The 17,988-nt window shown below is 40.1% G+C and overlaps 1 protein-coding gene across 1 annotated transcript; it reads right to left on the bottom strand.

Annotated features, from left to right (window-relative positions):
- Window positions 1-974: 974 nt before the first annotated feature.
- Window positions 975-4,080, bottom strand: LOC130099742 (uncharacterized). The gene is made up of 10 exons (XM_056265541.1): window positions 3,899-4,080; window positions 3,499-3,802; window positions 3,337-3,419; window positions 3,190-3,242; window positions 2,989-3,040; window positions 2,682-2,755; window positions 2,508-2,600; window positions 2,110-2,423; window positions 1,442-1,614; window positions 975-1,278 (listed from the first exon to the last, which is right to left on the bottom strand). The coding sequence occupies exons 2-9, from the start codon at window positions 3,785-3,787 to the stop codon at window positions 1,514-1,516; spliced, it is 1,059 nt and encodes a 352-aa protein (XP_056121516.1). The 5' UTR covers window positions 3,788-3,802; window positions 3,899-4,080; the 3' UTR covers window positions 975-1,278; window positions 1,442-1,513.
- Between the last annotated feature and the right edge of the window lie 13,908 nt (window positions 4,081-17,988).

Raw genomic sequence — 17,988 nt, 5'->3', positions numbered from 1 at the left:
CAGCTGGTGGAAGGGATGTCAGGCCAGTAGCAAACATCAGCACATTCTCCAGTGGCACTTCAGTTTGATGTTCTACAAAGACAAAATGAAAAAAAAAAATGGAACTTTGAAAAAAGCAAGAAATGTCAAGTTACTCTTTCCATAATTAAAGGATTAGTTCAGCTCAATGAAAATTTCCTAATAATTTACTCACTCCAATGCTATCCAAGATATCCATGTCTTTCTTTCCTTTCAAAGCGACCGTGCGAAGGAGGATAGTTCAAATTGTATTGAATGTTGAATGACATTTATGTCTTTGTGTCATATTATTGCTAAAAATGGTCCTTGTGTGCGTATCCTGGGTGTTTAAATCTTTTAAAACCTAGAAGTTTTTTTGAGCATGACCTTTCAACGTGATGACGTAGTTCCCGGCGCGTTGCAGATCAGCTCAATCCGAACAATTTTATTTAAAAAGTATATATATTTTTTAGAAAATGACCTATCGTTTCGCTAGATAAGCCCCTCCTCCTCAGCTGGATCGTGCACAGCCGCTGAAGCACTACAAAGATCTTTGAAACTGCATTGATTTGGACTTCAAAACGTTGGTTGCCATTAAAGTCCATTATTCTAAGAAAAATCCAGAAATGTTTTCCTCAAAAAACTTGTTTTCTCTTCCACTGAGGAAAGACAGACATGGATATCTTGGATGGCATTGGGGTGAGTAAATTATTGGTAAGTTTTCATTTTGAGGTGAACTAATCCTTTAAATAACCTGAAAATTACTTTGACTTGCTTTCTAAAGCAGAACACAAATTGCTTGCTCTTGTCCATACAACGACAGTAGATCTACTAGCTTTAACTTCAAAAAAGGGACAGAAGTATTATAAACGTATTTCATTACAACCCTTATTATATTTTTGGAAGACACTATTCATAATTTAATTTCTCCCCCACCCCTAACTTGCAAGATGAGTGAGCAGGAGAACTTTTTTTGACATTTTTATTTTTGGGTGAACTATTGATCTAAAGATTTCTGAAATTAACCGAAAACAGAACATTGTTTGTTAAACTACAAATAACAAACCTTTACAGTCTAGGAGATAGTCTGACCAAAAGCAAAGCATCTTGGATTCCTCTTGCCTCTGGTTACTACCCACTGGGCTGAGTTCTGCTTTGAAGAGGCTTTCCAAATCGGTCGCTGTCAGCTTCTTGTCAGTGTGGCAGAGGTAAGAAGCCAAAACACTTGGATGCTGCTTAAGTGCTGTCAGAAACAGCAGTGTGGCAAGTCCATCTTTAAATCTATAAAAGCAGTCAAGAGTTTAGGCTGTTTTAGTCACAGGCTTGTAGAAAATGTAATATTCATGCTATAAACAGTAAATAATTTAGTGAAATAAAGTAACATTGTGAAAGACTATAGGTATGTTGTAATGTGTATGATTTTTTTTTTTTTTTACAATTTTACCTTTTAATAACACTGTGGTTTCTGTCTATCACATACCACCTGACGTATTCTTCCACAATTGTGTGTTTCTCCTCAATGCTCTTCACGCATCGAAAACACCCAGCACTTTGGAGCAGCGTGCTGTTTTTCAAGATTAGTTCTTGTAGTGACTCCAAAGTAGTTGCAATCTGAATCTTAAAACAAAATCAACAACAGTACATTGGTTTTCATGTCCAAGATTTTTTTTTCACATCGGAATTGAAAGTGAAATAATTCACCACTTAATAAATACGTAAAAGCAGAATTGTTTTACACTTGCTACTGATCATTTCTAGGGTCATACATATTTAAGTAACCTTACTAATCACCTAAAACATGTCTATTACCATAGCTCTCGCAGCACGTTCACTACACCCTCATCTGTGACATCTTCTAAAGTGGCGCTGAAAGAGGGCTGGCCTACAATGTGGTTTACCAGGTCTTTAGAAAGAAAATGGGGCCCTGGTCCACCATGCACTATTGACACTGCAATCATTTTCCCTGCCAAGAAATACTCATCCTCCCTAACAGCTGTCATAGAAAGTAAAGCGAAATCACACACTAAATAAAACAGTTACAGTGAAAAATGTCTGTAACACACACAATTATTTTTATTGAACTCCTTTACAAAACAAAACTTAAATACTCACCAACTGAATTGTATACCAGGTAGCGTCTATTGGGAGGTCCATCAAAAATGGGCCGATTCTGCAGGCAGCTCATTAGTAAAGTGAGAAGTTCCCTTCTTGGTCCCCCTGTATCAAGACCCTCTTCCAACAAGCCAGCATCATCAGAGAACTTCACAAACATGTCATTGAATTCCGAGTATGAGACGCGTTTAAATCCTCTGACTGCCCCATCCCACACATTGGATCTCGTTATGTTGAATCTGCTGACACTTTTTCGATCAATAACAAGGGCCAGATTTGAAATAATATCAGGAGCTGTTACACTGTTTTGTTCCCTAAAGAGAGTAAAAAGTATTTTTTATCAATGTAATCAGCATTTGTAGACTTACATTCTCCAATCAACATATTTTTTAGCTTACTCTATTGGTACTGGGAGGTCAAGACCGTGTGCTGTGATTAAAAGCTCATCGTCTTCTTCAGTAGTCACAGGCGCATACACCTCCATGTATTTTCTACAAATAAGAGATCATCATTATGCACAAATGTAAAAATGTACAAATTCCATGACAAAAGATTTAATAAACCAAACAAACCTGTAACACCAGTTCTGCGTCGCAACATGGGCGGAAGTACCTGGACGGTCATCCTCTGAGTCTGAGAGCATTATCTTAAAACAGAAATCAGGCTTCATCAACAGCTATCATGATATAACTGTATCTTAGAGTCATTTTATACAAGGCATCACACAACAGATTCTAATTGGATTGTGGCTGGCAGTTTCTATTATTTTTTGTGTAGTGGCTTATTAAAAGCACAACAATAGACAACTATAAGCTCCGAAAAACAATTTACAGGTAATTTTAGTCTGAATAATGGGTTCAAACCACGGTTACTACTAACCTCTTCTACATGTCCTTGTCCACTTCCTTGAGACGGTTCCACGGTAGAATCACTAAACAGCACACAAACAACAAGGATTAGATATAAACTGTGAACAGATGTAATCAGATGTTTTACAGCCCTTTAGATTAGATGCACAATATCCAATTCCTTCTGCTTTTATAGCGAACATGAGCCATGACAAGATTGAAAACATCTTACATTTTACTGTTCATGCTGTCTTGTGGCGTGCTTGTATGCTGAGGTATTATTGGCTGAAAGAATGATAATAATTACAACAATATATGTAGTTGATAAAAACGTAAAAAATGTTTTTTTTAGTTTTCAACAATTGAATATTAATCTTACCAGTGTGTCAGCCAGGCTAGATTCATCAGTTTTCCGGGTTTTTATGACAACTTCGGAGTCAGATTCTGAACTGAGAACCTGTTCTGCAAGACACAGAACAAAGCAAAACCATGGTAATTAACTATGCTTAAACAGTTGAAGCATGAATTTTAGCTAACTAACCTATAAAGTCTTTCTGTCTGCAAATAAACAAGTTTATCCTTGAATATTGCTTTCCAATTTCTGTTTTGTAATATTTTAGTGTAAAGGGCCTTTGTGTCCCTGGAATATTAATGACTTCAGAGCCATCGGGGTACAGAAGTATGTAGGGTCCTTCCTCCATGTCTTTATTGAAGTCTTTCATTTTTTTTTCAGCCATCATGAGGAGACCATTCGCAGTTATTTGTGGGTCCATGAATAAGGGGAGTGTTTTCCCACGTTGTGGTTTTAAGTAGCCACTCTGTAGACACATTATACCGATATTAATCTGTAAGAAAACAAAAACAAAAAACAACTGTATCACTTTAGCAAAAGTGCCATTCACAAACAATCGCTTAACACCCATTTTAAAATTATACTGTACCTGTACTTTCTTCTGCTCGTGTTTGCTTCCTCCTTTCTTTCCCAAGGAAAAGTTCGTTCTTTCCTTCGATTTCAGGTTTCGGTATTCCAAAAACTGTTGCAAATTGGGCGCAGGTGTTGAGCCTACACCTGTATCTATGCAAGAAACTAAACATCAATGCTGTTCACACACTAACTGCTTAATATTCAAATTCTTTCTTGGTATTATAAATCCAAGTCAAGACCAAGACACGTTCTAGCTATGCTATCTAGCCATACCTCTCACGTTCTTTGGCATGGGCGTTTTCTGTCGTGTCTCTTTTAAAACCTCGAGATTTTTTCCACATGAATTGCAGAAATTTGGAAGGACGCCATATTTTAATCCACAGTAAGGACAATACATATTCACACCACACGTTCAAAAACGAATTGCTTTTCTAACCTCGGTACTTTCAGTAATCGCTTGATTGACAGGTGTCTCGTCCAATCAGCGATAAGTTTGCCATTCTCAAAATGTACCTACCTTTTCCGTTTTCTTTGAAATGTTGTGTTTTCTGAATTGTTATTGTGTTTTCTGAATTGTTATTGTGTTTTCTGAATTGTCGTTGTGTTTTTTTAATTGTTATTTTGTTTTTATAATTGTGATTTGTTTTGCACCTCTCGGCCACCGTAATATCCTTATAAAAGTAACTAATTACCAGAGAAAGTAACTATTGTGTTACTTTAAAAAAAAAAAGTTCAAATAGGCCTATGTGTAACGTGGTGCGTGAAGGCAGATAGGAGGCTGGATCCAAACACAGTTTACACGCTTTATTTAAACAAACTATAATTCAAACAGAGACACAGAACGTGGAACAAGAATCTTTACACTGGGAAACCAACACTCACGTTAATCCTGAAACATATAACAACTCACAAAGACAGGGCAGAAACACAGGGCTTAAATAATCAAGTACCAACGAGCTAACAGGATAACAAGGGGGCGTGGTAAATGGGAAACACCTGGGAAAACTAATGACAAGACAGGGAACCACTAAACATGACAGGACACAAGACCCACATTATGACATAACCACCCCCTTAAGGGCGGCTCCTGACGCCCAACAAAACAAAAAAAACCCCAAAAAAGTTCAGGAGGGCGGTGAAGCACAGGCGGTCTAGGGGGAGGGATGGAGGGCCAGGCCCGTGCAGGGGAACGGGACCAGGAACTAGGCAAGGCGGGCCTGGGCCGCAGAGCGTGGGCGGACCAGACTGGGCCGGTGACCAGGGCGGAGCAGGATGAGGCGAAGGCCAGGGCGGAGCAGGACGTGATGGCGGCCAGGGCGGAGCAGGACGTGATGGCGGCCATGGAGGTGAAGCCCCTGCAGACGACCATGGCGGCGCAGCCCTCATGGTCTCCTCACCGGACCCTTGGCCCCCCCCCAAAAAATACTTGGGGAAATCCACGGGTTCAGGAAAGCCCACCCGGAGCTTGAAGGGCGCAGGCAGGGCGAGGCGCAGAGGCGGGGCCGGCAGGGCGAGGCATCTGGGAACGCCCTCCGGAGCCTGGCGAGCCAAACGAGTCCTCCTCCTCCTTCTGCGACGGCGCTTCACTGGGCTTGAAACTTTCACTTGGCTGGATTCACTTGACTTGGAACTTGACTTGGAACTTGACTCACTTGACTTGGAACTTGACTCGGCGGCACTTGACTCACTTGACTCGGCGGCACTCGACTCACTTGACTCGGCGGCACTCGACTCACTTGACTCGGCGGCACTCGACTCACTTGACTCACTTGACTCGGCGGCACTCGACTCACTTGACTCGGCGGCACTTGACTCGTTCGCGCCGGCTGGCACGCGTTCAAACTCCGGTTCGGCTGGCGGTTTCTGCGGTTTCTGGATTAGCAAAATCAACAGGACCAGTGCGGAATACGGGCTCGAGGGGTCCGACACGAAGAGTGGGTTTGGCGGAGCAGACATGCAGCGCGGGTTCGGCTGAGCAGACGTGAAGCGCGGGCTTTAGGAGCGCGGGTTCGGCTGAGCTGAAGTGAAGCGCGGTCTCTCGCCGCTTCTTCTCCTCCACGCCAACAGTAAATGATGAACCGCTCCTGAAGAGGGCCAGGTTGACAAACCCCTCCAGGGTCCAGCTGGTACAGTAATCCGGCATCAACTCGGCAATGTCCTCGTCCAACCCGCTCCAAAACAGTTCCATGAGCTCAAGGTCGTCTAAAGCCCCCAGACGACAGCACGACATAAAGTCCCTCATGTACCTCTCGATGGACTGGCCTTCCTGAAATATCGAGGCAAGGAAACTTATGAGGGCCTGGTTGCTGACAACTGCTGGATCCATGTCTTGGTGAGTTGTTCTGTAACGTGGTGCGGTGAAGGCAGATAGGAGGCTGGATCCAAACGCAGTTTACACGCTTTATTTAAACAAACTATAATTCAAACAGAGACACAGAACGTGGAACAAGAATCTTTACACTGGGAAACCAACACTCACGTTAATCCTGAAACATATAACAACTCACAAAGACAGGGCAGAAACACAGGGCTTAAATAATCAAGTACCAACGAGCTAACAGGATAACAAGGGGGCGTGGTAAATGGGAAACACCTGGGAAAACTAATGACAAGACAGGGAACCACTAAACATGACAGGACACAAGACCCACATTATGACACTTATGGCTGCGTCCGAAACCGCATACTTCCCTACTATATAGTATGGGAAAAAGAGTAGGCGAGCGAAAAGTATGTACGAATCATAAAAGAGTAGGCAAGAATTACCTGGGTGACGTACTAATTATCGCGAGATTCGGAGTTAAGTGCGTTCGAATATGCCTACTTTCCTACTTTATAGTAGGCGAAAACAGTACGTGAAGGAAGCAGTATGTTCGAAACATCAGTATTCATAAAAGAGTAGGCGAGAAGTTCCCGGATGCCTTACTGCTTCAGCCCTGATTTTTGAGTGCTCAACCGATGGATACTCATCTATCCCAGGAGGCCACGCGAGAGCATACGTCATTATCAACAATCGCGGAGATCAGCGACGCGGGATTTTTCAAATGTGAGTAAACACGGTTCGTGTTAAACTACTACAGAGTAAACGTTTTAACTGTTGAAGGTGTAAAGTAGTTAGAGAGTATAGTATAGTTGTGATTTTGCTGGAGAAACATGTTTTGTATAGCTAGCTAACAGGGGAGCTCTAAGCACACGTAACGTCTCTAAAGTGGATTTACATAACCATATACATCTTAAACATGCTTATTTAAAATGTCTATTTACATCTGAAAGGAAAATATTGTAAGCATTGACATATTGCAGATGAGCACATCACAACATGAAAAAGACATCTGAGTGATGTATGTGTGGCATTATTATAGGATAACGTTAATTCACTTTTGTCAACACTGTTGACATTAGACAAATGTGCTGTAAATAAGGTAAATAAACAAATCTATAAAGTAACTAAACACGTTTTTATTCAGACTGGTGTGAGCACTGAGGATGAGGAGCCCAGAGCTGAATCCTGGAAACGGTGCCATGGATGAGTCCCTCCATCACTCCACCGGCCCTTATCGCCTCAGACTGTGAAGCGTAGCACAAGCTCCGGCACGAAGGCACGGTCACCTCTGGTGAATTCATCAGAGTAAAGCCGCAGAATGGGAACCGCTGTGTTGAGATGGCAGTATGTGGGGCTCAGCGCCTGTAAATACATGCTTGTAGTTTGAATAAAGATTTGTTTCATGTGTTGTTGAATTGTATATGCATTTGTTTTTTTGTGTGATGGTTACTTTTATTTGATCTTACTCATTTATTCATGTTTCTTATTGTTGTCAGTATATGAAATATATTTATTTAATTAATTCATTGCTTGACTTACAATTGAGATGTTCGCGTGTATTCAAATAACTCATATGACAAAACAAATTACATTTTGCTTGTTTTATTAAATTATATAATTTTTAGTATATAAAAAAAGTAATATAATTAAGTATTGGTCAGCATTTAATATTATTTTGTTTAAGTTTTGGGGTGGGCTAACAATGCAATTCATTCTGAGGTAGGCTAATATTAATATTTTTAAGGAGCGATACTTACATTTTTCGAGTATAAAATCAACAGTTTTCTCCACAGGAGATCTTCGAGCATCGGCCCGTCTCCTTGTGCAGACATTACAAACGCCGAGGAAAACTGTTCTAGGTTGTGCTGTCGAGATGATGTTACGAAGTGTTAGTGCACCAGTCACTCATATAATTTAAACTTATTACATAAAGAAAAAGATCATGGAAAGATACCATTGTATCTAACAATGAACAATCATAATGACAAAACAGAAAACATAAAGATCATTGGTTTGTGTACATCATAATATGATATTTATACACAGGAAAAAAGAACAATAACAAGGCTAAATATCTTTAAATACGGTAGTTCTTCATAATACATTAAAAATTGTTTTGTTGTTGTCTGAGGGATGAAACGAGAGGTAAATTCATCAAGAAAAGAGGAAAACTTAAAGGAGAAACTTTTTGGGTATAAAATAAAGAAATTAACAACGAGAGATGACGATTTTGGGGTTTCTTAAGAAAAAAATATCGTCATAAGGATAAAACTGTGGGTCACATTAGTCGGGTTTAAAATATAACAACTTAAATCAACCCTAAATGTATGCACAAAATAAATTGGCAGCTGTTTCTTCAACAATACTACCACAAAATGAGCAAGTTTCATCAATATCAAGATATTTACAGATAGATGAATTAAACATGTCCTTCATATTTTAAGTTGTTGCGCTTGTGATAACGCGTCGTAGGTCACATGATAACGTCAACATGGCGGATGATGTCCGGATCGCATTCATACTCAACGAGATTTGGCTATAAAGTACCTACTCTTTTAGCGCTCGTTAAGTAAGTACTCATTGAAATTAAGTACCTACTCATTGAGTATGCGGTTTCGGACGCAGCCTATGTCAAATAACTTGGATGCCCCCAGTATTAAATATGTTAAATGAATGAAATGGACACTTAATAGAATTAATTATTATTATAAAACATTGAACACTAATCTACACTATTTTAATGTTGCTGTGGGACAATGTGAGAGACACCTATTAAATTCAATATATTATTCTAAATATTATCATTACTATAGTAGAACAATAAAACATAATAGATGGTTTATACTTAATATCGCACAGACCACAACTGGCCAACAAATTAGTTTAAAAATAAATGATGCTACTTAAGAAATGTACCAAAAATGAATAAATAATAATAAAAAATATACATACTCTTTGTAGTGCATATTAAAATGCTAAAACTGTTACACAACTTCACAACTAGTAGACATACTATAGCCTAAGTATTTTCTTCCTCACAAAAATAAACTGTTTAACAAGAAGTGCTCTCTCAATATAATACTGCACAATTTATCAAAAAAAATTATAATAATAATAAAATATAATATTTTTGGGGTTTATTTTTATAACCTACGGAGAACGTCATCATCAGAGGTTATTTAAGCCAAATTCTAGGCATGTTTGCCGCACGTGTTTACAACCGGTCAAACAAAGATGTTTTCTGGGAATGTTCCCTGCGGGTTATAACCTAAAGAGAACGTTGCCAGAACGTTCCCTGTTATTTTTAGGTTTTATTTTCATAACCTTCCCAGAACGTTCCCTGCAGGTTATTTTTTAGATTTTATTTGTATAACCATGTAAATTACTTAAAACGTTGCAGATGATACCAATAGGCTATAGAGATTATTCTAATGCTGAAATTTGTCATTTATTTAAAAACAAACTATATAATGCTCGGACACATCAAGAATTACACAATTAATAAATAAAAACAAGAAATTACTTATCTATGGTATTAGATGGAGTAAATGTAGTGCCTTACTACCAACTTCTGTTAGTTAAAAGAGTAGTCTTTCTTTCTTTAGTGGAAAATAAATAAAGGTTTTTGAGGAAAACATTCCAGGAAAATGAGGAGATTTTTCTCCATATAGTGACTTCAATGGGGTCCAACAGTCTAAAGGTCCAAATGTGAGTTTCAGTGCAGCTTCAAGTCTCGAGACGATCCCAGCCGAGGAATAAGAGTCTTATCTAGACAAACCAGTGGCCATTTAATAACAAAATAAACATTTATATACTTTTTAACCACAAATACTTGTTTTGCACTTGCTCGATGCACCACAAAAACTCTCGTTTTCTCCTCCAACATTTGAATGATGTTTGACTTAGTCTTTGCCTGTATGCTTTGTAGACACTAGGTCGGTACTTCTGCCTACTTTCCAAGTGATCTTTCAACGTGATTATGTAATGTGTGTCGCATCACAGCTCGTGCAAGACCAGCATTTGTGGTTAAAAAGTATATAAATGTTTTTTTTATATATAAAATGGCCACTGGTTTGTCTAGATAAGACTCTTATTCCTTGGCTGGGATCGTGTCGAGACCTTGAAGCTGCACTGAAACTCACATCTGGACTTTCAACCCTGCCCTGTCCTCATCAGCGTCGCCACCTCCTGCGCCACCCACGTCACCTTCAGCCTCGCCTGGGCAGCCTTCATCATCATTCTCGCCTGGGCAGCCTTCATCATCATTCTCGCCTAGGCAGCCTTCATCATCCTCGGCTGGGCAGTCTTCATCGCCTTCTTATGCGCAGCCTTCATCATCCTTATCCTCGCCTGCTCCACCCTTATCTTCACCTTGTGCTGTGTCATCACAGGTGTCTGAGACACTCTCATTAAGGGAGGTGGGTAGATTAATTTGCTGAATTATTGGGATAGTCGGAGTGCACTGGTAGAACTAACAATAGATTATATGAAATTGTATATTATTTATATTTGTTTGTATTCATCCTCTTCCAGATATCCTCTTTAAGGCCATCAAGAAAAAGACAGGTATGTGACTTGCCATGTGATACTTTATATGCTACATTTTTTTGCATAATTATGACTTTGCTTGCATAATAGTATCCGCAATACGATGAAACGTAATGTTACAGCAACCACTGCCTTGAGTAAGTGTTAAATTCTCTCATTCAGTATTCAGGCAGTGCCGTCTGTGACACAGACTACAGCGATGTTGACTACATACCAAAAATCAGCTCAGATGAATCGGATGGTAGTGCTTCTGGACATGACATGGTCAAAAGTGCTTTCATACATCCAACATCTCCCAACGAGGCAGGTAGTTCATCTGATCAATTTATGACAGCACCATCACCAAAAAAGATGAAATGCCAATCTAAAGAGACAAACACCTTGTCTGGTGATAAGACTTTTATTCAGTTAATGCCATCACCAAAGGAGGAACACAAGGCGTACAAAAAGAAGCAGTATTGCCTTTATTGCTCTAAGCCATATTAAAAAATGGCAAGACACCTTGAATTTGTCCATCGCAACAAAGTGGGGGTTGTAAAGGCAGTAGCATTTCCAAAACATTCCAAAGAAAGACAAGTCCAGTTAAACCTCCTTAGAAAAAGGGGCAACTTTGCCCACAACACAGATGTGGTGAGACAAGGACATGGGGAGATGATTGCCTGCTACCGTCCAAAAAATAGACAAAGAGCCAACGAATTTATTCACTGCATTTACTGCCAAGGGCTTTACAACAAGCGTAGCCTTTGGAAACATATCAATAAATGTCCCCTGAAACCTAAAGAGGATGATGCCCAGGGCAGGAAATGAGTTTGATCTGTGTGTGCTTTAAACACACCAGTCGGCTTAGAAGTGAGCAAAGGTTTCAAGAAAATACTGTCCTTTATGAACTATGATGAATTTTCACGTGTAGTTCATACTGACAGATGCATCATGCAGCTGGGGGAGCACATGTTCAACAGGATGGGGTCTGATGTGACCAAACATGACTACATCAGACAGAAGATGAGAAGTGGGCAGACTTCTTCTTGAAGCAAGGAAGATTACCCCACTGAGATCAATGGTAGACTTCATCATACCAGCAAACTTCAAACATGTCATAGCAGCTGTTAAAGTTGTATCTGGCTACGATGAAGAGAAAAACTCCTATCGCATTCCTTTAGCTCTCAAACTTGGGCATTTTTTAATCAAGATCTGTAGCATTGTTGAGAGCAATGCCATGATGTATGGAGATCATGATCGTGCTGATTGTGCCCGAGACTTCAGGAGAATACACCAGGCAAGGTGGAATGAGTACATTTCTGCTGGTGATATAACTACATTGAAAGAAGCCAAGTGGAACACACCACAGATCATTCCTTTCACTCAGGATGTCAAAGTCCTGCACACACATCTTGAAAAGAAACACAATGGGCTCCTAAGTAAGCTCAGAACTTGCCCTTCTGCTGACAGCTACGCTGCTCCAGCCAAGGTCACACTGTCCCAGGTCATCCCGAAGCTACATTGTCTCAGTTTTATTTTGATAAACATGACAATATAACATTGCGACTACATGAAAAGAGCTTTCACTGTTATAAAAAAAAGATTTGTGAGCATTAGTGGAACTGAAGGTGTGAGAATAAACACGTGATCGTTGTCATGCGGTGGATTCGGCCAATCGTGGATCAGTTGTGTCGTCATCAGAGCCTGTGAATCGCTCTGGAGAAACTGCTCTAGCTGAGTCCTGCTCTTCAGTCCCTCCAGAAAAACGTGATTATGCGATCGCTGAATTCAATGCATAATCAGCCAAAGTCCGCATATTTATGCGGGGGTCGCATTTTTTCAAATAATCCGCAATTTCGCCGTATAAATTGCTGATTTCCGCGCAAAATATGCGGGGCTTGCATGATTTCATAATCCCAGCATTTTCGTCGCAAAAAAGTCACATATATCTTAGCAGAAATTTGGAAAATGTTGCGTTTGCTTCACACAAGAGCAGCCACTTCCCCCTGTTGCCATGGGAACGTTATGAAGTGAAGTAATTACGCGACGTGAACATCATCGAAAAGCTGTAAAACAGGAGCACACTTTATTTTTTAATATTTCATTTATTCATTTTTACAGAAGTTGTAGCATATTCCTCTAGTAAAGCTACAGAACTTGTTTGACTCATCAATGTTTTGTGAGTTTGATGTGTTTATTAAGGTCTTGTAACGCGTTGTGTCGGGAAGAAAAAAAGGGATAGCTCACAGCTGAAGTTATTGCAGAGGCCAGACTCACGGAGGCAATTGGCATCTCACAACTCGCACTTTATTCCCAAAAATCGAACTCGTAACTGTCTGTCATGCGTTCTACCGTCCACATCGTTACTTAATAAACAAAATAAGATAAAAGAAGTAGCATCAAACAGAAATTACCCGCACACATGGGGTGTTCGAGGCACATGGCACATACAATATAATACTGCAGACAGTTACAGGGAGCGCGCAACTCTTAAAGGGGCCACACCTTATTTCCACTCGTTACAGTGTGAAATAAAACAAGATGAGAAATTAAATATTTCCAGCACTTTCTATGATATATATGCTTGCTTACCATAGGAAGTAATAAGAAAGGACTCTTTACATTAAGGTAGTAGCCTGGTGAGAACAGGGTGTTGGGGGAATCACTTTTTTTTCTCTTTTTCGTCCTGTTTTTGCAAGTTCCCGCAATTTTTGCAAGTTCCTGCAAAAAAATTGCATAAATATCCCGCATATTCCATCGCATTTTTAAAGAAAACGGGCCGCGTAATCAAGGATTTTTGCCCGCAACAATCACAAAAAAACTCTGCGTTTTTCCGGAAGGACTGGCTCTTGAATCGCTCTCACCGGACTCTGATACCATGCGTCAAAGTCACGGGGCGTCGCTGTCTGAAGTCGGACACAAGTTCTAACCGTCATGCACTGCTAAAGTCAGCCGCTGATCAGTCTGCACAGCGCTGTCCAACAAGTTCAATAATCATAAAGCTCTCCTCCCTCTTTCCATCCCCTTTACATTCTCTCCTCCCTCTTTACATCCTTTTTACATTCTCTCCTCCCTCTTTACATAATCTTTACATTCTCTCCTCCTTTACATCATCTTTACATTCTCTTCATCCTCTGTACATCATCTTTACATTCTCTCCTCCTTTACATTATATTTACATTCTCTTCATCCTCTGTACATCATCTTTACATTCTCTTCATCCTCTTTACATTCTCTCCTCCCTCTTCATCCGCTTTAAATTCTCTCCTCCTTTTCATCCCATTTACTTTTGGCTTGTTGGACAGCGCTGTGCAGACCGATCAGCGGCTGACTTTAGCAGTGCATGACGGTTAGAACTTGTGTCCGACTTCAGACAGCGACGCCCCGTGACTGTGACGCATGGTATCAGAGTACGGCGAGAGCGATTCGAGAGCAGGACTCAGCTAGAGCAGTTTCTCCAGAGCGATTCACAGGCTCTGATGACGACACAACTGATCCACGATTGGCCGAATCCACCGCATGACAACGATCACGTGTTTATTCTCACACCTTCAGTTCCACTAATGCTCACAAATCTTTTTTTTATAACAGTGAAAGCTCTTTTCATGTAGTCGCAATGTTATATTGTCATGTTTACCGAAATAAAACTGATACAATGTAGACTCCACTTCATTGGTATTTAGGCTTATGTTGAACTTTATTCTTGTACAAACAGACGCTGTATTAAAGGGTTAGTTCACCCAAAAATGAAAATTATGTCATTAATGACTCACCCTCAGTGCGCCCGAGCTTCGTTTACAGTCTAAAGGGAAACGCATGCTGTAAACAAAACAATCTTCGCAAACATGTCTAACTATTTCGACACAAAGGAAGACTTGCATATTTTTGCCCAGCCATATTTATTTGAACCCGAATACACGGACACACCAGACACACGTCAGCAGCGTCTTATGTCATCAGCGTCACTGAACGCGGATCCACAACAGAACCGGAAGACAATACAATGCTGAATAAAGTCGTAGTTTTTGTTATTTTTGGACCAAAATGTATTTTCGATGCTTCAAAACATTCTAACTAACCCACTGATGTCACATGGACTACTTTGATGATGTCTTTATTTCCTTTCTGGACAAGGACAGTATAACGTGTATACATTTTCAATGGAGGGACAGAAAACTCTCGGACTAAATCTAAAATATCTTAAACTGTGTTCCGAAGATGAACGGAGGTCTGACGGGCTTGGAACGACATGAGGATGAGTCATTAATGACATAATTTTCATTTTTGGGTGAACTAACCCTTTAAGCAGTGCATGTATTGAATCAAAATATCTGTGTATTTGGCAAATAATGCATTTATTCCACTTCAGCTGTGGAAAAGTATGCAAACACAGCAGAAGCGTCACTACGGGAAGCAGAAAGACTCAGCTCGTAGAACCCTGACTGCCTGTTGCTATGGTTACTCAGTTGATGTAGCCAGCACATTTATTTATTAATTTCGAACGGTAAACAGTCAGTGTTCTTTTTAATGGACACCCTGCAGCCAATCAGAATCGAGATATGATTATTTTGTCACCATAATCCATATAACCGCAATCATTCACAAACTGTGTGTGTGCACAAGTGTGACTTGCAAAAACATAGCTCAAGCAGCCAAAATAAACACTAATGTTTTAGCATCAGCATCCCAACTAAAGCAAACACTGATCTCTATAATGGTAACTTTTCAAATAAAACATTTTCAATTAAACATCTCAATAACAACTTCTGTAGATGTACGACAGAAATAAAGTCATACTGGTTAATAATGAGTGTAATAATGTGTAATGGCTGGAAGTCAGTTGTAGGTCTTGTGTTCCTCTATTTTCTGTTCTTGTGTTCCTCTTTCCTTCAGCGATTCTGCTTGTTAACAGCAGGTGTTCATCACTAATGCTCAACAATCACTTACATATTCCCTTTATTATCTCACTGCGTCAATGTTACTTTTTACTCTTTGTAGTGTGGCTTTTCCTGTGAGGTTGAAAGGGTTAACAGTGTAAGATAAAAAGACACACCCAGAAAATGTATTTTAACAGTAATAAACTGTAAGTTATAAAAAGGGTTTACTGTAAAATTTAGTTTTTTTGGTCACCATTGTGCTGAAGAGTAGAGCCTGTGCTTCAGTCCAGGAGAAGATCTATAAACATTGATGTGGCGAGCAGGAAGAGGTCGAGGGACATGAGAGGACGGGCGCGAGGCCGGTGGCGTGAGTGATAATGAGCGACACCTGTGAGACGCACCGGTCTCGTATCTCTCACGGAGGAGCGGAAGCATAAAAGGAGGAGTGACGACAGTGCAGATCGAGAGAGGAACAAGCCTGATTTTATGTTGTGTTTTGTTCCTGTTTTATGTGGCCAGCAGTCGTCCATGAGGGGCTGTTGGCTTATACTTTAATTTTGTATTTGTTTATTTTATTATTAAAGTGTTGAATGTTCGCCGGTTCCCGCCTCCTTCTTCCCATAACAACTCAACCCCGTTACAATTGATTTGCTGCATGTTGCTTTATTTAAGAAGCGGTGAATGTGTAGTTACTGGTCCAGTGGAAATCACGTTATTAATGCATTTAAATGACAGTTAGTCAATTTAAGGCAGTTGGTTTCTGCAAGTGAAATTATTTTTAACAAGTTTTAATTTAGTGCATTTTTACAGTAACATACTGTAGATTACAGTACTGTGCAATTAACATACTGTAAAAAAAAACTGGTACGGTCTAACAGTGTAGAAGACCCGCTGCAGGTCAGTGAATGTTACAACAGCAACGGACAGAGTTGTGGATGAGACGAGGACCGCGTCTGTGTGGCGGCGTTGCGCCGCTGTTGTAGCCTAACGTTATGTAAATGGCAACATCCAACATGCTAACGCACATTAAACTAAAAAAACAAATGCTTTCAAGCCAATACTATATAATATTATATCCCATGCAAAAACAGAACAGGATGAATCACTGAAGCTATTGGCATTTGCATTGTGATATTATTTTCAATTCAATTCAATTCAAATTTATTTGTATAGCGCTTTTCACAATACATATTGTTTCAAAGCAGCTTTACAGAAAGTGCATTTCAGAAATGTACATAGAAGAATATAGTTAGTTAATCATGTATTAATTTAGGGCATAACATATCGTCGGCGTTGAGTCGTCTCTTCACAGGCGTCGAGTCGTCTCATCGCAGGCGTTGGGGCATCTGAAGTCTCCGTGAGAGGCTGGATACAAACTGGAGCTGACGAACGCTATTTATCTCGGGACTAGCGTCCCGAGATAACAGCAGAAAAGCAGATGGGAAATAATTAGCGTAGCTGCTGTTCATAATATTAATGCATTCGATCTGATTCAACAGTGGTATAAAAGGTAAGCATTATGTGAATGCTTGGCTGAAGAGATGCGTCTTTAATCTAGTTTTGAACTGGGAGAGCGAGTCTGAGCAACGAACAGTATCAGGAAGGCTATTCCAGAGTTTAGGAGCTAAATGTGAGAACGCCCTCCCTCCTTTAGTGGACTTAGATATCCTAGGAATGACCAGAAGCCTCGAATTTAGGGATCTTAAAGAACGCGATGGATTGTAGGACGATAGAAGGTCCATTAAATACACAGGAGCTAAACCATTTAGGGCTTTATAGGTCAGTAGTAGTACTTTGTAATTGATACGGAACTTAATAGTGTTACGGTAGGTGTAGGCAGAGGAAGACGAGGAGATCAGGATTTCCAAAAACAATAGACTTTACTTAATAAAGCAAAACAACAAACGGATACAGGCAGGCAGACGGGCAGAAGATAACACACCTAACATCAACGTTACATAAACGAGAACCAACCAGGAGTGAGGGAGAACACAGGGTATAAATACACTTAGAACGGATAATGAGAACAAGACACAGCTGGGGCAAATGAACTGATAATGACAGGTAGACAGGTGAAGGAACTGAGAACTAACGAGGAGCGGGAAAAGTGACACAGGATTAAACCAAATACACAGAGACGGGGGGAAACTCAGGACACACATGTAACAAATAGGTAACCAGTGCAGAGATGATAAAATCGGTGTTATATGATCATATTTTCTTGACCTAGTAAGAACTCTAGCTGCTGCATTTTGCACTAACTGTAGCTTGTTTATTGAGGATGCAGAACAACCAGCTAATAAGGCATTACAGTAATCTAGTCTCGAGGTCATGAATGCATGGACTAACTTTTCTGCATCAGAAACAGATAGCATGTTA

The sequence above is a fragment of the Rhinichthys klamathensis genome, unplaced genomic scaffold (genome assembly GCF_029890125.1).
Source record: "Rhinichthys klamathensis goyatoka isolate OS25496 unplaced genomic scaffold, OSU_Roscu_1.1 h1tg000236l_1, whole genome shotgun sequence".
In the NCBI taxonomy this organism is placed as follows: domain Eukaryota; kingdom Metazoa; phylum Chordata; class Actinopteri; order Cypriniformes; family Leuciscidae; genus Rhinichthys; species Rhinichthys klamathensis.
Note: the sequence above shows the minus strand (reverse complement) of the source record. Positions and strands in the feature narration are given on the sequence as shown.